Below are 25,113 nucleotides of genomic sequence, written 5' to 3'. Positions count from 1 at the left end.
ACCACTGGAGAGGTAGGTCAGTATCATTAACCTTTTGGTACAAAGTAAAATGCCCGGAATAAAAGACTGAAACAACTCTTATGTTACTAAGCAATATAATCAAAACCCTCTTGCAGCAATGATAAAAGAAAGAAAAAAAGTTCCTTTGTGCAGTCAATATGTTCAACCCTATCCCAGGCCACGAGACCAACATCGAAATGCTCAATGCCTCAGTTTCTCCATCTGGAACCTGTAATAATTCTACTTACCTGAAAGAACAATAAGTTAAACTACCTTTCATTCATATTGAGAAGTGATCATAGAAAGCATAATATTTTATATTTGCTCTCTGCAAATATGGTGAACCAAAAAATACTTCAAAATACAGGAAAAGCAATGCCATTTCTCCTTGTGTTTTTTTGTCTTCTGAGCACACACATCTACAGCCTCTACCTTCTAAAATACCATGAAAATGGCCATGGGAGGAGAGGGGTACATGTGTTAGAAACTCACAAAAACAAAAAGAACAATAAAAAAGAAATTAAACTTCAGAAACGTCAAAAGTGACAGAGGACTGATGCAGCTCAACAGCAAAAGTGACTGACGCAGATTAAGAGCGGAGGCCCCTTGCCAGGCAGTGCATGGAGAGGGCACCTGGGAAGGAGACTCCGCCCTGGAGAAGCCCAGGGTTGCTCAGACCTTAGCAATGTCAGCTCTAACAGAAGACCTCAGGGTGATGTGTGGGGCTGGACACAGGGACAAACTGGAAATATAACACAGAGTGGTCAATATGTTCTTTCCTCCAACACACGAAGAATGCTTAGGGGGCTACTCTCCGGAAGAGCTAAGGCACTTCCACGTGGGCACCAGTAGCCTGAAGCAAAGCTCCACATACTCTGGCATCTGCTCCCTGCTGCCCCAACCTACAGAGATTCCAAGCAACTTTAAACTGCCTCCTGAATAAACATGAGTAAGTAATCAAGCATCTGGTATTTAAAGAAACCTTGCGGCCGGGCGCGGTGGCTCACGCTTGTAATCCCAGCACTTTGGGAGGCCGAGGTGGGCGGATCACGAGGTCAGGAGATCGAGACCATCCTGGCTAACACGGTGAAACCCCATGTCTCTACAAATACAAAAAATTAGCCAGTCGTGGTGGCAGGGGCCTGTAGCCCCAGCTACTCGCTACTCGGGAGGCTGAAGCAGCAGAATGGCGTGAACCCGGGAGGCGGAGCTTGCAGTGAGCCGAGATCGCGCCACAGCACTCCAGCCTGGGCGACAGAGCGAGACTCCGCCTCAAAAAAAAAAAAAAAAAAATTAAAAGGAGTGCTATAATAAGAAATTGAAGAGAATGGTTCAGTTTAATGATCCTGTCCTCCAACCCGACCTTAGACATTTACTCCAAAGTTCACATCCCAGACCCCATCATCACCAACTGCAACCCTTCTAAGTCTCAATTTCAAGCATCCCGCTGACCAAACACCCCCTCCTATCTGTCCAGTCTCTCTCCAGGGGCCCCACCTTCCTCCCACTAGGACACATCATCTACTGGTTCTACTGCCTTTCACCGTCTCTCGGCCTCTACATGTCCTCACTTCCTTCCTAAAGTAGTTCAGATTCAAGGGCCATCATTTTAATCTGGTACTTGCTTCAATTCCCTTGCTCCTCTTGCTTCATTTTGCTCATGAACCCTGGTAAATCTAACCGCTCCCCTGCTCTATGCCCCACTCCTGCAGCAGACCTGCAGTCAAGCTGGCTGGCCTCACTTTCCCACTCCCAGAGCCCTCCTGTTCCATTAGTGCCCTTGATCTCCTGCTGGACTAGACAGCTGCTTCACAGCTCTCCTTGTATTCTTAAACCTCCAACACTGCCTCCCCATCCTTACTCTTAGCTGATGACAGATGTCCTGTTAAGATAATAAAAGCACCTTGAAGGGAACGTCCCCCAGCTCCCACCTGCTCATACACTGGCCTCTGTGACCCTCCTCTCTCAGCCTTTCCTCCCACACTGATGAGCTCCTGCCTCTGCTTTTCCAACCCTTCCCCTTCTGCACTAGGTCCCACCTCTCTCATACTCTTTAGAGCCTCTCCTCTCTCATCTCAATTTTTTACCTTCTAGATCATTCCATCCATAAACATGCTCCAGTTCTTCCCAAGATAAAAAGAAGAAAAAAACCCAACAATTCTGCTTCCATCTACTGGCCACTCCCTTTACTGCAAAACTCCTCAAGAGGCTATACTTGCTGTCTTCTCTGCATCTGCTTATTCTGTATCGTACCAGTTTCCATCACTCCCCAAGGTGGTTCTTATCAAGGTCACTATCCTAATAATATTCTAAGACTCTATTCTATTCTTGGTGTTTCCCTTGCTTGACTTAGCATCTGTCAACCGATCCCTCATTCCTTCTTGCAATGCCTTCTTCGCTCAGCCTGCAGGACGCCTACTCCTCTGGTTGTTCTGTCTCTCCCATCTCCTTTGCTAGTTCTTCATTGTCCCCATTCTGAAATCAGGTCGCTCCTGTTCTCTACGCACACTCATTACCTCATCCAGTCCCATGGCTTTAAATAACACCAATGTGCTGATGGCTTCCAAATGCACATTTCTAGCCTGGACCCCTCCCCCTTGAACACTAGTCGCACATAACTAACACCGTGCCGGACGGCTCCACCTGCAGATCTAATGGGCATTTCAAATTCCACACGCCTAACACACTGACAGGGTGGCCAAAATTAACATCACTGAGAGGGGTGGATGACGGACACTGTGTGTGCTGCTGGATATGGTAACTTGAGAAGGACACGCCAATTATGTAGTATTTCTGGCCAGGGATGCATAACCTAAATATAATCATTTTTTAAAAATCAGATAACGCTAAAATGAGAAACATAAAGATATACAGACATACATATACATACATACACGACGTGCTTCTTAAAGAAATGTCAACTTTTATAAAAGACCAAGAAAGTTTGAGAAACTGCTGAAAATTAAAAAGATACAGCAACTAAAACAAATACGTGATCCTGAACTGCATCTTATCATACTGGACGTATTGGGATAATTGCTAAAGGGAAATTGAACTGTAGGTTAATATACTGTATTAACGTTACAATTCCTAAATTCGTTAATTGTACTATGGTTATGTAAGAAAATAATTTTATCCTTAGAAAATATGCACTAAAGTATTCCAGGGAAAAGGCACCTGATAGAAACAACATATTCTCACATGTTTCAGAAAAGATGAAGTATATGATAAATATAATATTTTTAAATGATGAATTAAGTAAAGGAGTACTATCAGAGTTGTCTTTATTATTCTTGTAATTTTTATGTAAAATTACTTCAAAATGCTAAGTCTAAAGAAGAATCCAGTATGTCCAAACCAAACTCTTGATCTTATTCCACACTCCCCCTCCCTAAACCTGCCCTCACATTTGTTCCCTCTTTCAGTAAATGTCAATTCTACGCTTTCAAGTACCAAGGCCCTACACTCATCATTATCTATGACTCCCTTATTATCACCTTCTACAAAGAAGCATTGAGAAAATCTTATTAATTATACTCTCAAAATATATCCCAATCCTGATCACTTCAGATTCTGACCACCATTTCTCTCTTGGCTTCTGTCCTTGCCTATCTATGAGCTTTTCTCAACTCTGAGTAGCAAGAGGGATCTTTCTGAAGCCTAAATCATATCCTTTCCACGACTCCTAACTCCCCAAGGGCTTCTCTTTACATCCAGAGTAAAGGCCAAAGTCCTAACAACTGCCCCACAGGCTCTATGCCACCTGGCCACCCTCTATCACTGGTCAATCTACCCCCTACCTTACTCTCATTCAATCCACTTCAGCTACAGTGCCCTTGTCCCTGCAACATGCCAGCCATGCTCCAAACTCAGGGCCTTCACACTTGCTGCCCCTTCCACCCACAAACATCAACAGTGCTTGCTCCTCCTGTCTCCTTCCCTCTCAGTGAGGCCTCCCTGACCACCTATATGAAATTGAATCCCCTACACCTTATCATGCTCTAGGTCCTTATTTCTTGCTTGGTTTTTCTCAACGTTACTTATCACTGTATTTAAAACATAGTTAAGTGCTCAACAAATATTTACTGACATTTGACAATAGTCAAAAAACTCAGACAATAAAAAAGACAAAGATATGAAAAATATAAGAGAAAAAGAAGAGACACAGAAATCAATCCACCACAAATTCTAATATCTGACCAAACGATTTCTAGAACACAAATCTAGTTTAAAACAAAGAGAAAGCTTGGCGTCATGGCATACTCCTGTAGTCCCGATTACTCGAGAGGCCGAGGCAAGAGGATCACTCGAGCCCAGGAGCTCAAGTCTAGCCCGGGCAACATAGAGAGACCTTGCCACAAAAATAAATAAATAACAATAAAGTAAATAAAAGAGGGAGGAGGAAATTATTAAAAGAATAATACAAGAGAATTCAGGTTCAAATGGCTTATTATAGCACAATGAATTAAAAGGCCCACACCTAAAAACAGTTATGACATTTCAGCATATCAAGAATAAAGAGTAATGCTTTTACAGCTTTTTCAAAAGGAAAAAAAAAACAACTATAAAGGGCTAAGAATCAATCAGAAGCACCAGACCTTCCATCAGCAACAAAAAGCACAGAATCCTATGGAACTCTGCTTTTGAAGTTCTATGTGAAAAATCAATAACCCTCAGGGAATCCTAAACCCAGCTGTCAATTAAGTGTGAGGGTAGGAGAAAAAACACAAAAGGAGATAAAGTTTACCTTCTATGTCTGCTTTTTGAGAAAGTTACTAGAGGATGTTTTCCAGCAAAATGATTAAATAAGCCAAGAAACAAAGGCAATCCTAGCAGTTCTGGGTCTAACCCAGGAGAATAATGAAGAAAATGCCTAGGTGGTAGCCGTGCAGGAGAACTGGAGCACAACTGTGGGCTGAGGCAGAGGGGTGGGAGGCTAAAGAAGGCATCTGGAACAGGGGACTCCAGAGGTACTATACCACCCTTCAGAGGGGAAAGGACGGAAGGATGCAGAAAAGATGGACAATGCAAGAAAACAAGCAAGCCAAACAGTCTAAGAAAAACAAAACAGAGTTAATTTCTAAAAACTGACAAAAGAAATGTGGCACAGTCATACAATTTAGAAATATGGAGGTAACCCACAGAAGAACTAAAAATAGAAGAGTTAAAATGATTCCCTCTGGGGAGAAGACCTGAGGTGAGGATGACCAGGACAGGAAAATACAGCTTTACTTTATAAAATCTCTGTGCTGCTGGCTTGTCGGAATCATAAAAAGACATAATTGTGATAAAAATTTAAAACCTGATTTTAAGAGACTCGTAATAGCTTACTAGGTTCTTATTTAGGTCAAAAGTGACGTATTCTTAGGTCAGTGATTCCAGGTACTCCCAATACTTACTGAAGAAGTTCATTTGCCTTGAGTATAAAAGAACCCACAGCAGTTATAGCATCTAAAGGGAAAAAATAAATAAACGTCATTTGTCAAATTAAGTAAACTGTGTTTAATGTATTCCACTGAGAGATTAAATCACTACCTTCGATTCCTGCAGCATCTAGTCCAAGAGGTTCATATTTTTGCTTCCATGAAGCCATTCCTTTCAATTCACTTAAATGGTATAATAAAGACTCCGAGCCACTATCCAAACAGAGCAGAAATAAATTAGTATCATGATGATCAAGTGACTACCTTGCCTGAATACTTCTAAATTTTCAGAAATAAAAACTGAAAAGCAACTTTCATTTTCTTTCCATGAGAAATAATTATTTCTCAAAACTGTTCCTAAAAAGTGCAGCAGAACCATCTGGTCAATGTGACTACAGAGATAAACAAATGACAAGATCGAATTTTGTAAGATGATCAAATTGTGTTCCACAGTTAGTCCTGACCCTTTTAAGATAGTCGTATGGCCATCTTGTTCACCCAACTACTACACAGTCAATGTTCAATAAATATTTCTAAGTTCCCATTTTAGGTCAGGTACCGTGCTAGATACTGGGGACATAACGGTGAGCACAATCAAGGGTCTCATGGCACTGACAGTATAACAGGGAAGACAGTCATGACCACACAGTCATACAGTGTACCATTCCAACTACCATAAATGCCTTGAAGGAAACACACAGGGTGCAGGCATAACAGAAGAACCTGAGATAATCTGGGATTCAGAGAGGCTTTTCTGAAGGAATGAATGTGAGCTGAGAGCTGAAGAATGCATGTGAAGAACAAGGTGGGACAAGAGGAATATACAAAAGCCCTAGGTGGGAGACAAAACATCAAGCTGGAGAAACTAAAAGGCCACCAGTGTGGGTGAGGCAGAGAGGCAGGTATGCTAAAGGCCACGCAAAGGTCTCCATTCTAGGGGAAGGCATTAGAAGTTTTTAAGCAAGAGAGAAATATGTTTAGCTCCACTGGGGAAGACATTCAAAGGACAATGTGTACTGAAAGAGCCCAACTAGTCCAGAGGGTGCTACAGTGGTCCAAGGGAGGGGTGATGTAGTTACGGCCAAGGACTCAGCATAAAGGAATTTATCAAAATTTAAACCAACCACCACCTGGTGTGCTGGTTCACGCCTGTAATCCCAGCACTTTGGGAGGCCGAGGCAGGTGGATCACTTGAGGTCAGGAGCTTGAGACCAGTCTGGCCAACATGGTGAAACCCCCTCTTTACTAAAAGTACAAAAATTAGCCAGGCATAGTGGTTCGCGCCTGTAATCCCAGCTACTTGAGAGGCTGAGGCAGGAGAATCGCTTGAACCCAGGAAGCGGAGGTTGTGGTGAGGTGAGATCACACCGCTGCACTCCAGCCTGGGCAAGACTCCATCTTGAAAAAAACAAAAAACCAAAAATCAAACAAAATAAATCAAACACTCAGCATCCACTTGTAAACTGCTTCAATGAAGTAGCTATGGATAGAAAAAGCATGAGATTTGAAAATCTAGGATGAAGTCTTGGCTCCGACACTTAGTAACTTTGGGCCAGCCATATAACCGATTCTAAACTTCTGTTTCCTCTTGTGTAAAATCACCAACACCTTGCCAAGATATTAAATACATAAATACACAATATTCTTGGTAAACTGTAAAATGTTAATCTCACTGTTCAAAAAAGGGATATATGCCTTATTTCAAAATATACTTCATGCTTAGTTGATTAAGAAAAAAACCCAGATAGGGTCTAGCCTGGTGAAAAGATGTTGGAAAATTACTTCGAAAAGCAGAATTATTATTGACTCTTTCAATCTTGGGTACAGGAAGATTCTTCTCAAATGCCATGCAACAATTTTAGCTAGAAGATGCTTAAAAGGAGAATGCCAGATGAAGAGAAGGCGGCAGAAAGAAGGCCAATGCCAGGTACGTGTGGATACAATATGAAAAAATTCTACGTCACCTTCATACCTCTGTAAGTGACTTATGACCAATTTTTGTATACTGGAGTATGATGACTCTATAGACTGGCCAAGCTTTTTTAAGCCCTAATTAAAAGAAGAAAACATATTTAGCATAAAATCAGGATATTATATGCCACTCGAAAAAAAAATTAAGAATGTGTTCATAGCCATTTAAATACATAGATACATTAACTGCACCTTTACTGTTAACTGATTCATCAAGAGAGTCTGAAGTTCAGCACTACAATGAAAAACAAAGTATTTTTAGTCACTTCTCTACTGGAAATCTGAATGCATCACTTACAACTTTTAAATGTCAAAACACAAACAAGAAACAAAATAAAGAAATAGCCCAACAAAAACTTCTATGCATGTAACATCACATATACCCCATAAATATGTAAAACATTATGTATCAATTAAAATATTATGTATCAATTAAAAAATCACATGCTATGACTATCAACTACTTTTCAAATAAATAATTACTGTTAAAAAAAAGCAAAAGCAGGAACACCTGAGTTTACTACCTTGCTTTCCCCCATAATAGCAAGTGCATGAACTCATCTTGCACTGATGTGGTTGTGTTCTTTTCCTAGAAAAAAGTGAAAAAAAAATTGTGATATATGTATTGCTTAAATTATAAGCATATTTATTCAAAATTATAGGAGCATGACTCCCTTTCCTTGCCTTAAACTTGCATCAAATCCATAAAGTGATCATGTGAACATCAGTGACTAGAAGACAGCCAGTCAGTTGTTCTAACACCTGCCCTTATTGCCAAAGCCCCGCCAGCTCCACGTCACAATCCTGTCCCCATTTAAGTTGTACCAATGGGAAAAGAGCCCTTTTTGCAAATCTGAGAAAGCAGTTTGAAGTTAAACAAAGCCATTTGAAAGAAATCATGATCTTAACCTTTTATGAATCAAACTGATTTTTCTCATGTACCTCAAAGTAAATATATACATAATGCATTAACTCTCTCCATGGGAAACTTCAGTGGCTTTACCTGCACAAACTTGGTGAGACGAGAATCCATCTGCATTAGTATTTCTTCCCATGCTTCACACATACATGTTAGTGACAAATTTATATACTATTAGCAAAAAAGAAAAAAAATTGAAATGGTAAAAAATATTCAAACCAACTTGCTATCTAAATAATATGTACTTATGATCAAGTGTTTCAAAGAAATCTAGAATTTACTTTCAATCACTGTTTTATTTTTATTTATTTATTTATTTATTGAGACAGTCTTGCTCTGTTGTTCAGGCTGGAGTGCAGTGACGCCATCTTGGCTCACTACAACCTCTACCTCCCAGGTTCAAGCGATTCTCCTGCCTCAGCCTCCCAAGTAGCCGGTATTATATGTGCGTGTCACCATGCCCAGCTAATTTTTATACTTTTAGTAGAGATAGGGCTTCCCTATGTTGGCAAGGCTGGTCTTGAACTCCTGGCCTCAAGTGATCCGCCTGCCTCAGCCTCCCGAAGTGCTGGGATTATAGGTGTGTGCCACTGTGCCCAGCCTCAATCACTCTTTTAACTCAGTTAAGATGAAGAAAAAGACTATAGCTTGGTCATCACTTAACAATGAAACATTCCACTGATTCTTAGAATTTCATAAGAAAACATTCTTAAATTTTTATCTGTTAAAACAAGTATCTCCAAAGCTTTTTATATAAGATATGTCTTATCTACACTAACTGTCAAAATACTGGTTTGGTCAACTATTCAATTTTCAAATAGGATCCTTAAAAAAATACCAATCTCTAGAAACCTTTAATATCAAATAAATTAATGACTGTGGTAGAATGAAAAACACGGCCACAATTTTTTGTAGCTCCTCCAGTCAGATGTAGTAGAGTCAATTTCTTCAGCCCTTGAGTCTTGCTTTGACTAACAGAATGCAGCAGAAATAACGCTGTTGACTCCAGGGCCTGAAACGTTTCTGTAGGCTTCCACTTGTACCCTCGATGCCCCATTAACCACCACCATGTGGACAAGCCTGTGCTGGCTTGCTGGAGTATGAAGGATGTGGAGTAGAGACAAGACATCGCAGCCAAGGGACACATATCAGCTGGCATGACCAAGTCTAGTCAAGATCAGCTGAACCCTCCCCAGGTCACCCAAACATCTTGGCTGAGCTCAGCCTAAATCACCAACCTACAGAATTGGGAAGTAATTTGGGGTGAGGTTATCATGAACAAGTGTAAACTCATGTGAAGACTGTTTTTCCCACAATACTTTATAATGTAAATGGTATTTTATTTATGGGAGTATTTTAAAAGATTTAAACTCTTTTGGAGGTGGAAAATAGGGTGGGGTGGAAGTAGGTTCTCAATTAAATGTCCCTTTCCTGCTTTAATAGACCTTATAAGATTACCTATCAGACAAGACACCCCTACTTCAGACAGCTTTACAAAACAAAATTTTGAAGTGTTTTATTTACAGAACTTTAGAAGCCAATAATACATATTCACACAAAACAAGCTCTAAATAAATACCTGTAACAGAGCTGAAATATGAGTAAACTTTCTGGCCATCCGAGTTACTTCAGGTAAGAAAGAGTATAACAGATTGGTTTCAAGCTGTAAAATCAAAAGAGTAAAGTGAGTCATCATCAGATGCACTTGCTGCAAAGTATATAATTTACAGAATGTAGGTCAAACTATGTATCAGAAAGACTATGTCAGAATTGTGCCCTCTTCGAGCAGAACGGTTTGGAAACTAGCAGCACATAGCCTTAGGATTTCCTAACCTACACACAACCATACACAAATCACTCTCTCTGGGTCATCAACTCCTTCCGTGTAGATAGAATAAATGTAATATAACCTATTTTGCAACAGTATTACAAAGAAATTTTTTAACCACAAATATATGTAAAAACTTAAAGGAAGTATAAGAAATTAAAGGCTACTGATAAATATTGGGAAAATATCTATCAATGGTATATGAATTGTATCTCATTAAATTTGTCATCAAAAATTATCTGTTACCAACTTCACAGTAGTAGTGACTCATTTTATTATAACCCAAATGCAATCCTGGTGGTCATAGTTTCACATAACCTTAAGATGATGAGCAAGTATGAACAATCATTACTATAGTGAATAGTAAATCAAGAGTTCTCTGATGCTCTGAATACAAAGAGAATGTTGGAAGGCATCACACACATTGCATCTTGCATCTTTTTTGTTCTACTTTTGTTTGAGATTCACACATACTTAAGTGGCTGGGATATTTAAGATGAAAACTTTGAGACGATTTCTTGGCAAGGCTATGATACTCTATGGGAGCCCAATTAGTTTCCTCAATCTACAATGCAGACAGCACACAATAAAGTGTTTTCCCAATATTAAGTGATCGTTTTACACAAGATGCAATGTGCTAGTTAAGAGTACAGACTATGCAGCCAGACTGCCTAGCATCACTTTCCCATCCTGTGACATCAAGCAAGTTCTGAAGTATTTGTGTGTCCAAGTACTTACTTATAAAATGGGGATAACAACAGTATCTGCCTATTACGATGCTGTGAAGATTCAAATCAATTGTTCTGAAGCATTCAGTATACGGCACATATTAAACAATCAATAAATATAAGACTTTATTATTTTCAGGGATAGTAGTCCTAAGCAAACACTTGGTACGAAGTCAAACTGGAATAGCAACAAATTAATATGGTCATTAATAGACCATCAAAACACTTTTTATGAAAACTGTATTGGAGCATGGGGAGAATAATATGGTATTCACTATAATAACACTCAATATATTAGGATGTAGAAATTCCAAGTCAATTTTTTTGTATTATTTTAAGGATCATTACAATACAGTGAGATGTGGATAAAAACCTATATAAAACCTGTTAAATACATATTTACTCTCTACTGTTATCAAGTTCCAATACTCACCTGAAAGTATGAAACTTCTGAAGCACCACTGGTAGAGACTTCTGTGACCACTGATAATGATTTCAAATCACTTGATAAACATAATGCAAGACAAGTTCCAGCAATCTGTAAAAGAGTCAAACCCCTTAGTATATTATCATTGCTAGGTTGAATCTGATTATCATGCAGAAAGCAAAAATTCAGAGCTTTAAAAAGCAGAAACATATACTCCGAACTCCAGCCACACACATGGAGCAAATGAAGGTAAGTGTCTGCCTGCATGGGCCTTTCTAGTTACAAGGCCACAAAAACAACCTGGTTCCCTCACCCCTACCCAAGTCTCAAATCAGGTGCTGGAGAAACAACATATTCCACAGAGCCTACCATATTTTCTACCCCTTTTGGGAGTGGTAAGAGTGAGATGAAAAAGCTATGGAGAAGACTGAGACGTAGCAACTATAGTAGATTCAGTACTGGACTTAAGAATGCTTCTGAAGATTTACATTCCAATCACAAATTGAAGCTCTTTTACATCTCACACTGGAAAAACATTAAATCATAATCAAGTGTATCATACTAATCTTTCTGTTAAAGAAAAAAACAAACAAACAAACTTGACTAATTCCACAAATAGCTCCCAATCTTTATAGACATATCACAATTATTTTATCTTAGTAAGAAAATCATTCTCTGAACATTTAATTCTAAAAACCGAGACTGAAAAAAAACCTGGTGTTTTATTCTTTTTCCATAAGTACTTAGTATATTCTAAGAGAAACAATTTAGAAAGAGAAAATTTTAAAGAAATCTTACCCCCGTGACTCGAGCAATTTTAAACATTCCATAAGCATAAAGCTCAATAAATCCAGAGCTTCCTCCAAGGACAAGAATATTAAGCCTAATTAAAAATAATGCAACAAGCTGAGAATGAATCAACAACACAGATGATTACATTCTTAAACCAAGATATAAATTATTACTGCTTTCATATAATCTACATGCTAAAGCTCCCCTGCAGAGGGAAGTGAAACATCAAATCCACTAACACTCAATATTCAATCGTATCAGGTTTATTCCTTTTTTCAAAGAACATAAATTTCCTCTAGCCTAAAAAAAATCAGCTTACGGTAAAATAAGAATACGTTATTTTAATAACAACTATATTTATGCACCATCAATAACAAAACAATCCTTTTACCAACTAATACAAAGTGCCATCAGTTTTATCATGGTTATGATGCTAAATATATTAAACGGGCTTAAAAAACATGAATACTTAAATTTTAGAAACTCTAGTACTTATATCCTTTTATTTATTAAACATATGTGCATATTATTATTAAAACTTGATAAAACGAAAGGCCACACAATAAAAACAATAAGATATTAAAGTCTATATATTGTTTGAAGGTATTAATGTCAACAATGAGGCCACGTGTTGTGGCTCATGCCTGTAAAGCCAACACTTTGGGAGGCCAAGGTGGGTGGATCTTCTGAGGTCGGGAGTCTGAGACCAGCCTGGCCAACATGGTGAAACCCCGCCTCTACTAACAATACAAAAATTAGGCCAGGCACAGTGGCTCACGCCTATAATCCTAGGACTTTTGGAGGCCAAGGCAGGTGGATCACAAGGTCGAGAGATCAAGACCATCCTGGCCAACATGGTGAAACCCCGTCCCTACTAAAAATACAAAAATTAGAAAGGCCTGGCGGCGGGCACCTGTAGTCCCAGCTACTCGGGAGGGTGAGGCAGAAGAATCACTTGAACCAGGAAGATGGAGGTTGCAGTGAGCCAAGATTGCACCACTGCACTCCAGCCTGGGTGACAGAGACTCCATCTCAAAACAAAAACAAAAACAAAAAAACAAATAAAATGGCAAATAAAGGATTTGCTCTTAAAGCTTCTGAAAACTGCCTCAAATATGAAATAACTTTAAGAAATTAGACTTATTTATCTGTAAGACTTACCTGACGTCTCCCAAGAGCTTAATAATTTCATCAGAATTTTCTTCACTAAAATATACAAATAAATTGGGTCATCTTTCAATTCTATCTTTCAAATAACAACAGATTATCTTACTTGAAAACAAGAAAAGGCATATCTTACCTAAATATTTTTGAGGTGTTGCTATAGCTAGAAGAAAACAGAGATTAAGGTAAAAAATACTCTCAGAAAAAATACATATTTTAAAATGCACGAGAAAATTGTCAGTGTTAAAAGCAGAAGAAAGAGAAATCTGCAAGATTAATTTCAAAGAAACCAGTGATACATACTTTTTTGGCAGTGTAGGTAGTTTAGGTAAGAGGAGATTTGATTCGTCCTCAGCGTTATAAAATGATGTGAGAACACTAAAAAGGAAAAAATGAAAGTATTATAAAAACACCAAAGATTTTACTTCTCTTACCATTAAAAATGCTAATTTTTTAAAAAGATACCCAGTTTTACAACATTATCAAGTAAATAGATGCCACAAATACTATACAGTTATAGTCAGTTTAACAGTCCCAAATGAGAAAAGTAGGAATTTCTTTGTTATTTTAGGGGGAAAAAAACATCAGCCTGCACACTTTAAAGAAATGATAATAAACATTTCTCTTAGCATATCAAATGCATTCATATATACTCAGATACTTAGAATTTATGATTTCTTAACTCTCATTTAAAAACTCACACTAAACATATGACTACTAAGAGTAATTTTAAAGAACACTGCAATTACCCTATCTTTTATTTATGAGACAGGGTCTCACCCAGGCCGGACCGCAGTGATGTGATCATGGTTCACTGCAGCCTCCACCTCCTGAGCTAAAGCCATCGTCCTGCCCCAGCCTCCTGAGTAGGTGGGACTACAGGTGCAAGCCGCCATATCCAGCTAATATTTTTTATTTTTTTGTAGACATGGGGGGTCTCACTATGTTGCCCAGACTGGTCTGAAACTCCTGGTCTCAGGCAATCCTCCTGCCTCAGCCTCTCAAAGTGCTAGGATTATAGGCATGAACCACTGTGCATGGCCTACTGTATGATTTGATTATTGGTTCTATGACTTATATACACTTGTGGATTTAAGAATCCAACAGGTATATGAGACTACACCATGCCTTTTGAAATAGTCTTATTTTCCCCCTTTTCCTTCCCAATTCTAACTCCAAATAAGGTTGGAAATAAATGAGTGAGCAAGTAAAAAAGTGGTGATTTAGCAAGTATTTTTTCCTACTTTAACAAAAAGGAGCTGTCTTGAGAGACCCTGGAATCTCCATATAACTTTTCTAAACTGTCAGTAGGAAGTATGTTGGGAATACACATAGCAGATAACTGGGCTGGAATAGGACTTACATGGTATGCTCTGACCCTCTAACTTTCTACAGATTCACATAACCATTTGTAATCCTTCATGATCTGATGATGGATTTATCACTCCAGTTTATCCGCAGTGAATTTCAAACCCCAGGTCAAACCGTTGTCATCCCATTCTTTCAGGCTTCCCTTAGGAAAGCTGGCAATTAATATTCAGGATTTACAAATTCATTTGATACTTAGTATAAGTTAATTAGAAAGGAAAAGTTAATACAAAGAAAATTACCATATTTCCCCAAAAAAGAAAAACAATTTTTGTTTTCAGCATTAGCCAAAACCACTGATTCCTCCGGCCTTCTTCACTGTAACCCTAGTGTATTACTTGACTATACAGAGTAAGGCAGAATTATTTTTATGAAACAAAGAAACTATCAGGACCATGGACAAAGAAAAAACCTGTCCAGCATTGGAACAGAAGGCTCAACTTAGCAGTTTCCATATTCTAAGAATACTTACTGAGACAAAAAAAAGTTCAGATGATATATATCATGAAATGGAAATTAATATATGTATTAATTAACATAACTTTAAAATTACTGACTGGCAAATTGAGGTTGTTTTTCATTTCACCATTTTATGGAGCTTTGTTTTTTTGTCTCAGTAACTATTTTTGGAGTATGAAATGACTAGAAAGAGGAGAAAACTCTTAGCTATTCAGGTTTACTGCTCCAATAAGAAAATACAGGCCTATCTCCTTCAACTGTGCTTCCCTTCATCCTGCTTCCCAGATACTGCATTTTTCACAAATTAAAAGTTTGTGGCAACCCTGTGTCAAACAAGTCTATCAGCCAAGCAAGTCTATCAGCCAAGCAAGTCTACTGGAGTCCTTTCTCCAGCAGTCATGTGCTCACATGTGCTTCTGGGTCACATTTTGAAATATTTGCAATATTGCAATTTTTTTCATTATTATAGTATTTGTCATGGTGATTTGAGGTCAGTAATCTTTGATGTTACTATTGCAATTGTTTTGGGGGTGGGTACCACAAACCATGGCCATATAAAGTGGTGAGCTTTGGCCGGGTGTGGTGGCTCACACCTGTAATCCCAAAGCTTTGGAAGGCCGAGGAGGGCAAATCACTTGAGAGGAGCTCGAGACCAGCCTGGCCAACATGGTAAAACCCTGTCTCTACTAAAAATATAAAAATTAGTTAGGTGTGGTCGCGCATACCTCTAATTCCAATTACTCAGGGGGCTGAGGCAGGAGAATCACTTGAACCCCGCAGGCAGAGGCTGCAGTGAACCAAGATTGTACCACTGCACTCTGGCCTGGGTGACAGAATGATAACTGTGTCTCAAAAAATAAATAAATAAGGCCAGGCGCTGAGGCTCATGCCTGTAATCCCAGCACTTTAGGAGGTCGAAGCAGGCGGATTACCTGAGGTTGGGAGTTCAAGACTAGCCTGACCAACAAGGAGAAACCCCATCACTACTAAAAATACAAAATTAGCTGGGCATGCTGGCGCATGCCTGTAAACCCAGATATTCGCAAGGCTGAGGCAGAAAAATCACTTGAACCTGGGAGGCGGAGGTTGTGGTGAGCCGAGATGGCGCCACTGCACTCCAGCGTGGGCAGTGAGAGCGAAACTCTGTCTCAAAAATAAATAATAAATAAAAATAAATTTTTTAAAATGGAGAAATGTGAGTGTTCTGACTGCTCTACTGACTGGCCATTCCCTCTCTCCCTTCCTTTGCACAGGACTCCCTATTCCTTGAGACACAATATTGATACCAGATCAGTTAATATCCCTACAATGATCTCTAAGTGTTCAACTGTCTCACTTTAAATCAAAAGCTAGAAATGCTTAGGCTTAGAGAGGAAGGCATGTCGAAAGCCAAGATTAGGCCAAAAGCTAGGCCTCTTTTGCCAGTCCGCCAAGTTGTGAATTCAAAGGAAAAGTTCTTAAAGGAAATTAAAAGTGCTACTCCAGTAAATCCAAAAATAGTAAGAAAGTGAAATAGCCTTACTGCTGATATGGAGAAAGTTTTAGTGATCTGGACAGATGATCCAACCAGCCACAACATTCTGTTAAGCCAAAACCTAATCTAGAGTAAGGCCCCAACTCTCTTCAATTCTATGAAAGTGCTGAGAGGAAGCTGCAACAAGTTATCCAGAACATCCAGCTAAATTACTGAAGGTGGTGGTTACATTCAACAACAGATTTTCAATGGAGAAGAACAGCCTTTTATTGGAAGATGCCATTAAGGATTTTCTATTTATTTATTAAAATATATATATATATCATATATGTATGATATATGTATGTTTATATATGATATATATGTATATATGTGTGTGTGTGTGTGTGCATATATATATACGTATTTTAAAGCCAGTGAAATATAGCACCATCTGGGACTTTCATAGCTAGAGAGGAGTCAATGACTGGCTTCAAAGCTTCAAAGGTATAAGCTGATTCTTTTGCTAGGCATTAACACAACTGGTAACTTTCAGTTGAATCCAAAACTCATTTACTGTTCTGAAAATCCTACAGCGCTTAACAATTATGCTAAATCTATCCCATCTGTGTTTTATAAATGGAACAACAAAGCCCAGACGACAGCGTATCTGTTTACAGCATGGTTCACTAAATGTTTTAATCCACTGTTGAGGCCTACTGCTCTGAAAAAAGGTTCCTTTCAAAATATTACTGCTCATTCATGACTGGTCACCCAAGAGCTCTGACAGATATAAGATTAACATTGTTTTCATGCCCGTTAACACAAAAATCCATTCTGCATCACATGGGTTAAGTAGACTGTCAAGTCTTGTTTTTTGTTTTTTTTGAGACAGGTCACTCTGTCACCCAGGTTGGAGTGCAGTGGTCCACTTACGGCTCACTGCAGCCTCAACCTCCTCAGGGTCAGGTGATCCTCCCTCCTAGCTTCCTGAGCAGCTGGGACTATAGTTACCATGCCTGGCTAATTTTTAAGAGGGTTTCACCATGTTGCCCAGGCTGGTCTTGAACTCCTGAGCTCAACAGATCTGCCCATCTTGGCCTCCCAAAGTGCTGGGATACAGGCATGAGCTGCCATGCCTGGTCACCTTTCAAGTCTTATTATTTCAGAAAAACATTTCATAAAGCTAGAGCTGACAGATAGTGATCACTCTGATGGACCTGGGCAAAGCAAATTGAAAACCTTCTAGAAAGGATTCACCATTCTGGATGCCATTAAGAACATTCACAATTCATGGGAAGAAGTCAAAATATCAACATTAACATGAGTTTGGAAGAAGTTGATTCCAACACTCATGGATGACTTTGAGGGGTTCAAGACTTCACTGGAGGAAGTAACTGCAGATCTGGTGGAAAGAGCAAGAGAACCAGAATTAGAAGTGGAGCCTGAAGATGGGACTGAATTGCTGCAATCTCATGATAAAACTTGAACGGATAAGGAGTTGCTTCTTATGGATGAGCAAACAAAGTGCTTTGTTGAGATGGAATTTAGTCCTGGTAAACATGCTATGAGCAATGTTGAAATGACAAAGGATTTAGAATATTCCATAAACTTAGTTGATAAAGCAGCAGTAGAGTTGGAGAGAGCTGACTCTAATTTTGAAAGAAGTTCTACCTTGGGTAAAATGCTATCAAACAGCATCTCATGCTACACAGAAATCTTTCCTGAAAGAGTCAACTGATGTGACAAATTCCACCATTGTCGATGTTAAGAAATTGCCACAGCCACCTTAACCTTCGGCTGCCACCACCCTGATCAGTCAGCAGCCATCAGCACCAAGGCAAAACCCTCCACTTCCAGTGAGATCACCACTCACTAAAAGCTCAGATGATCGTTAGCATTTTCTAGCAATAAAGTATATTTTAACTAAGGTACATACTTAATTTTTTTAGACATGATGTCATTGCACACTTAAATGTACCATAGCATAGTATAAACATAACTTTTATATGCACTGAGAAACCAAGAAACTCAAATGACTTGCTTTTATCGCAGTGTTCACTTTATTGCAGTGGTCTGGAACCAAGCCCACAATATCTCTGAGGTATGCCTATAGATGTTTATCAGAAGGAAAAAAAATCTAAGAAAGCATTAAAAAATTTCATCTTGATAAACTGAAACCAAAATTTAAATGCAACACACATACACTTAATACTCAAATACTCCTAAGTTTCCATTTAAAAAAATTAAAACCTCATGAATATCCTATGACTACATACGTTCTTCTAATTACCTGCTTTCTACTGTCACTTCCATCCAATGCATACAGGAAACTGGAGCCTCCACGGAAAAAGAGTGTAAGCTCTCAGGTTTTTCTACATCACACAAAACAATTTTCTTGGTATCAGCAAGAGCAAAGGCCAAAACTAAAATAAGAAAAAACAATCAGAATAAATTAGTGTAACATTTGAGAAAAATAAATGGATGTTTCACTTATTGCCCAGTTTTACTCTTTTAAGTGCATCTTAATCATGGCAATTTTTGACCTAAACATCCTTCAATATTTTAAAAACTAAAAAAGAAATATTTGCATATGCTGTAGTTACATTACTATCTAAGCTTATTTTCAAGTGCTCAAACTTTATAGGATATCTACTACTTTCTCATGTATCACACTTAACGTCTTACACATCAAAGTCTCCAAACTGAAAACCCTCTTGTCAAGCAGAAAATACAAAAGAGGCTTCCACAAATAAACAATTATATCTTATCACATGTCTAAAAGGTAAGCGGTGATTCCATCTGCTTTGTTCTTGGAATGCTTTTTATTCTTCTTTTATGTTTCTAAACCATGGTGGGAAACGAGGCCATTAAACACACATAAATCTTTCTTTGAGTGCGGCTGAATTTTCTAGTATGGTTTCTGTACGCAAGTCATTACTTCTTCCTAATGTGCAATTTAAGAATTTAAGAATTTCCAAAAAGAGGGCAGTGAGTTTCACTGCATATCACCATCACATGCAACTTTGCCAGATGTGAACCAATCCCAGCCTTCTTTCTTAAAAACAATTTAAAACAAACTTGATCATTATCTAACAAAAAAACATATTTTACTGTCCAAAAACATGAGATTTAAAAAAAAATGAATAACACAACTACTTAAATACATTTTAACACACACTTTTATGATTTATCTTTGACATTCCATGTTTTTGAATGATTTAGAGCAAGATCTCAGAACTTTACTTATAAAAGTCCTCTAATCGTACACATATTCTACATATACTCCAAGCAAAATGACTACAGAATGCACACAGAATGTTTAAGACATTCCTGGAAATTCCATTTTGGGACTTAATCTAAGGAGCTACTGGCAAAGTTCTTCCCAGTGTTCAGAATGTTTACACAGCATTGCTTATCAAAGCCAAAAATTGAAAACCATCTAAATACCCACCAAGGGGGAACAGGTTTAGTAAAGTACTAAATTTACTAAATTTAGTAATTTAGTAGATAAATATAGTGGGTTAGCATGCAATTAACATTAATGTGGTAAATCTATCCACACTGATGGGAAAAAGTGAGTGGGAAAAAGAAAAAGAAAAAGCTATACAACAAAATGGCATGCACCAAATAACCATCTTTTGATAAAACTACATCTAGATCTCTACATGTATGTATTTTATCAGGAAATATTGGAAAAGATGTTCACCAAAACAGAACAATTGTCTTCTCTAAGTGATCTGTTTTCAGGGATTTTTTTTTTTTTTTTTTGAAACGGAGTCTTACTCTTGTAGCCCACGCTGGAGTGCAGTGGTGTGATCTCGGCTCACTGCAAACTCCACCTCCTGGGTTCAAGCAATTCTCTGCCTCAGCCTCCTGAGAAGCTGGGATTACAGGTGCCTGCCACCACGCCTGGCTAATTTTTGTATTATTAATAGAGATGGGGTTTCACCATACTGGCCAGGCTGGTCTTGAACTACTGACTTCGTAATCCACCTGCCTCAGCCTCCCAAAGTGCTGGGATTACAGGCATGAGCCACCGCGCTAGGCCTAGGGAATTTTTAAGTACTTATTTATATTTATCTAGGGACAAAATTAAGCAATGAGAGCCAGGTGCAGTGGTTCACGCCTGTAATCCCCAAACTCTGGTAGGCCAAGGTGGGCAAATCACTTGAGGCCAAGAGTACAAGACCAGCCTGGCCAACACAGTGAAACCTTGTCTCTACGAAAAAACACAAAAATTAGCCAGGGATGATAGTGCACACCTGTAGTCTCAGTTACTCAGGAGGCTGAGGGAGGAGAATTGCTCGAACCCAGGAGGTGGAGATTTCAGTAAGCCCAAGGTTGCAGTGAGCCGAGATCGCACCACTGCACTGCACTCTAGCCTGGGCGACAGAGTAAGACACCGTCTGGGGAGGAAAAAAAAAAAAAAGCAATGAGGAGCACACATGTTACAAAAACAATTCACTTTTTTCTTAAAGCACCAATAAAATTTTTAAATAGTTTATACTTATCTACAGAAAAATTAAGCAAAGAACAACACATATTTTACAAAAACAATTCGCTTTTCTCTTAAAGTACCAATGATATAAATGAACTTTAAATTGTAGTTTACAGCATTTTACTGCACTGATCGTATGTGTACAACAGTTCCAATACGGACTGTCATTGTAAAAACATTACATGGAGAAGGAGAGTTCAGTCACCAGAGCCCTAACAGGCGATAACATAAGAGGGTGCCAGAAGAAAGATCACACACAGAAATGGAAGGTATGGGGCCAAAGCTGATAGTGCCTCAGGTGAGGCAAACACACATGCACCAAGGGAATATGTGCCACCCATTTCGTGCGAAAATATATTGTGAAAGAAAAAGGCCATGATGGCTTTGAACTAACTCACTGGCGAGTGGCAAGTGGTGCTTGGGCCAAATAATACAGGACAAGATGACAGTGGAAAGAACAAAACCAAAACATTTTGTATATTCCATCAGATTTCACTTTGGAGTTATCTCTGCCGAGAAGCTAGATTTTATTTAAGAAATATCTTTGCTAAGAAACAAGATAGCAGAATTACTCTGAGTTCTATAAAAATATTTTAAGGCATTTTTTTTTTTAATTCTCAAACTGATCTTTATAACTCTAACGTATACTAAGAACAATAAATCCTTTCTGAAAATGGGCTTTACAGAATACTCTTTGTGAAAATAAAAACATATTTTTTGTAATATTATCATTACGTTTGCCATCTGGTCTCCATGCCAGACACGTCACCTCCTTTCCTGTATTTTCATTTGGCGGAAAACTCCAAACTCGATGAAAACTGGCCAGCCGATGAAGTAAAACCTAAGACAAAGCAGATAGAATGGCAGGAAATTAAAAATCCATGTCCAAAAATAAAATAAACTTAGAGCCTTACTAAAAATTTTTTTAAATGACCATCTCTCACTTAGCTATCAGAAGAATAGAAAAAGACAACAGTGTCTGAATGAACACAAGGTCTTTTAAAACAAATGGGTGAAACAAGGTCTAATTTAATCCTGTACCTAATCTTTTTTTTTTTTTTTTTTTTTTTTTTGAGACAGAGTTTCGCTCCTGTTGCCCAGGCTGGAGTGCAGTGGCGCAATCTGAGCTCACCGCAACCTCCACCTCCTGGGTTCAAGCAATTCTCCTACCTCATCCTCCCGAGTAGCTGGGATTACATGCATATGCCACCACACCCGGCTAATATTTTATTTTTAGTAGAGATGGGGTTTCTCTATGTTGGCCAGGCTAGTCTTGAACTCCTGACCTCTCAGGTGATCCACCTGCCTCGGCCTCCCAAAGTGCTGGGATTACAGATGTTAGCCACCGTGCCTGGCCCTGTACCTAATCTTTTATGTCAACGGGTGACTTACCTTTTATAAAGAAGGCTGTCCAAGGTGACAACCAAAAAAGAAATAAAAGAACACAAACACCACTAAAAAGGTAGCTAGCTGTAATATAGTCAAATTATACTAAGCTTGGAATTAGTCCACGTGGTACCTAATTTCAGCTGTGTCACTCACTAGCCATGGATCTTAGACAAATCACTTAACCATTCTAAATCTCCATTTCCACACCAGTAAATTCCCACCTTGGAAGGTCAAAATGTTGCCCAAGAGCTCTACGACTGCCCCTTTAGCAGCTTCTATACAACCACTGACAGTAAGGAAGAAAAGGCTTCACAAAATGCACATGCTTCTCCAAGACCCCTCCCCATCTCCACACTCAGCTTCACCACCATGACCCTGCCTTATCTCACAGATCACAGCATGCTTCACTCCGGGTTACATCATCTCCTGGACTTGACCCTCTCTTTTCTGAAACCATTCCTGCCATTCCTTACTTCTGAAACCCTTCCTCTGTGCTTTCTATAGCTCACGGTCAGGTGTCATCATGAAATTAATATCTTCATACTTTTCTCTGAAATGTGCCTCTCATCTGAGGACAATGCTTCCCTGCAGCCTTGCTAGGTGGTGGCCATTTTGTATCCCACAGCCCTTGTACTGCTACTCTTGGGCAGGAGATGAAGTAGGTGTCTTCCTCGATGCCTGATGCCATTTCTTCTCTTCTTGAAAATCTCCTAACTTTGAATCACATGTAATCACACCATATGACCGCTATCCCTCTAATTGCAGTCCTCTACAGACCCCTAGGCCATTCCCCTCATTCCTCGAAGATCTGGATACCTGGCTCCCTTATGCTTTCTAGCAACACACTCATCCTCATTTTTGGTGATTTCAAGAGCTATGATGCCCTAGCTCTCAATTGCCTCTCCTCCAGTGATCACATCTTCTACTGCACTCAGCCACTCTCAGGGTCACACCCCTGGCCTGGTCATTACCAGCAACTGCAGGGCCACCCAAATCTCCATTTCAAACTTCCCACTTTCCATCCACCGCCCCTCTTTACAGCTCATCTCTACAATACTCAACTCCAATTCTTTGACTTCACCAGGATACAGTCTATTGATTCTACCACCTATTTACTGTCCCTCTCCCCTGCCTTCGCTTCCCTCCTTCATCAAGTTAGAACCCAAAGTTCAGAAACACAATCACTCCCCTTGCACATAACTTCAACTCTCTTTCATCTTTCTCTTGCTTTGTCATACTTGCAAAACAACAATCCTGGTTAAACCCAATGATGCCTGCACCCACACAGCCAAACAGAACGGAGAGAGACACATACAACCTCATTCAACCAGTGTCTCTCAAATAACAACACGGATCTTGTGTGGCTCGTAACACTGACAGGTAATCCTATTAGGCTTCCTAAGTCCACCTGCCTTGTTAGCTTTTTCATACCTCTTCTTTCTCAAACTTCCAATATATTCTTCTCCATCTTCACCCATAGACAATACCCTTGCTTCTTCCTTCACTGAGAAAATGGATATAATAGTGCCCTCTATCACACCTACCCATCTGATTGCACGGATGTCCCTCCTGTCTACCTTCCCTCCTACTTCTGTGGCTGTATCACCTGCTGCTCTCTAGAGCCACAACAGAGTTTCAAAGCATCCCGGCAGTGGAGGGAGACGAGATTTCATGGAGGGCCCTGAAAAATGAGACATCAATACCCCGGCGACTGGATCATGGCAGATAACATGGTGCTGTAGTCTGCAGGGTGCTACGATTTCCTTATCACCTAGTTTCCAAATTTGACTCTATACAACTCTCACCTGGCCAGATAACTCTCAAGCCAGAGGCGGAAAGATGCACAGGTGAAGGTTTCCTTACAAAATGGCTGGCAGGTAATAACTCTCAGCAGAAAGTTGGGTACAACTGGCTTATACTCGATGAAGTTTAATGTGAACAAGACATGGTGATAACATTCATGCACGTTCTCGCTGGAATCCAATGCATCCCTTCCTTGTCCAATTTAAAGGTATTGTTAGTGGTGGTTATCCAACCCGTAGTATAAAACGTGGACAAGAGAAGCCAGATTCTTAAATATATCCTCTGTGGCAGCTACATGCATGCACTTCTGCAGCTGAAGTTTGATAATAACTCCTCCTTCTGCCATTAAAACTGTAAGCAAACTTAGGGCAGGGTCCCTGGATCTACCACTATGTCTAGCTCATGAGTGGCACATCGTGCGCTTTTTTAAAAGTTCATTTAATTAATAAACCAATGAGTGAAGACGACTTGGGGAAGCAGGATTGCGTGACGGTGTTAAGCTGTGTGAAAACTGTTACTTTAGCCATAAAAGTACCGAAAATAGCACAGACATCACCTTTCGCATACATAAAGTTTGCTGCCGTCCTGGGAGGCAAGGGTAGCAGGTGGCCCACCATGTCTGCAGAAGGGGAAACTGAGACTCCGGCCGCCTACGGCCCGAAAGAACAGGCTCGGGCTCGGTGTTCTAGGGACCCCGGGAGCAGACCCAGCACACGCGGGCTCCCGCCGGCTCACTCACCTCGCCCGCTGTGTTGGCCAAAGCAATGAGATCCCGCTTGGGCGACCAGACCAGGAAAATAATCTCCTGCGGGAGCTGCTTCTCTCCCACCACCCGGAAGGACGGGAAACAGGTCGGAAAACGCAACATGGGGACGGCCCTGCAACGAC

General features: G+C 39.6%; 1 protein-coding gene across 1 annotated transcript in view; it reads right to left on the bottom strand.

Moving 5' to 3' along the window:
- ANAPC4 (anaphase promoting complex subunit 4) overlaps positions 1–25,113 on the bottom strand; it is a 41,649-nt gene that overhangs the window by 16,357 nt on the left and 179 nt on the right. Inside the window, exons 2-16 of the mRNA XM_025386602.1 lie at positions 24,965–25,103; positions 21,769–21,874; positions 18,826–18,958; positions 13,556–13,630; positions 13,389–13,415; positions 13,250–13,294; positions 12,095–12,179; positions 11,303–11,407; positions 9,893–9,976; positions 8,398–8,484; positions 7,919–7,983; positions 7,587–7,629; positions 7,396–7,472; positions 5,536–5,636; positions 5,400–5,451 (exon numbers count right to left, since the gene is read on the bottom strand). Of these exons, the coding sequence (XP_025242387.1) occupies positions 5,400–5,451; positions 5,536–5,636; positions 7,396–7,472; positions 7,587–7,629; positions 7,919–7,983; positions 8,398–8,484; positions 9,893–9,976; positions 11,303–11,407; positions 12,095–12,179; positions 13,250–13,294; positions 13,389–13,415; positions 13,556–13,630; positions 18,826–18,958; positions 21,769–21,874; positions 24,965–25,093 (1,214 nt within the window). The 5' untranslated portion in view covers positions 25,094–25,103. The remainder of the gene's footprint in view (positions 1–5,399; positions 5,452–5,535; positions 5,637–7,395; positions 7,473–7,586; positions 7,630–7,918; positions 7,984–8,397; positions 8,485–9,892; positions 9,977–11,302; positions 11,408–12,094; positions 12,180–13,249; positions 13,295–13,388; positions 13,416–13,555; positions 13,631–18,825; positions 18,959–21,768; positions 21,875–24,964; positions 25,104–25,113) is intronic.

The sequence above is a fragment of the Theropithecus gelada genome, chromosome 5 (assembly GCF_003255815.1).
Source record: "Theropithecus gelada isolate Dixy chromosome 5, Tgel_1.0, whole genome shotgun sequence".
Classification (NCBI taxonomy): domain Eukaryota; kingdom Metazoa; phylum Chordata; class Mammalia; order Primates; family Cercopithecidae; genus Theropithecus; species Theropithecus gelada.
This window is presented reverse-complemented; position numbering and strand designations above follow the sequence as displayed.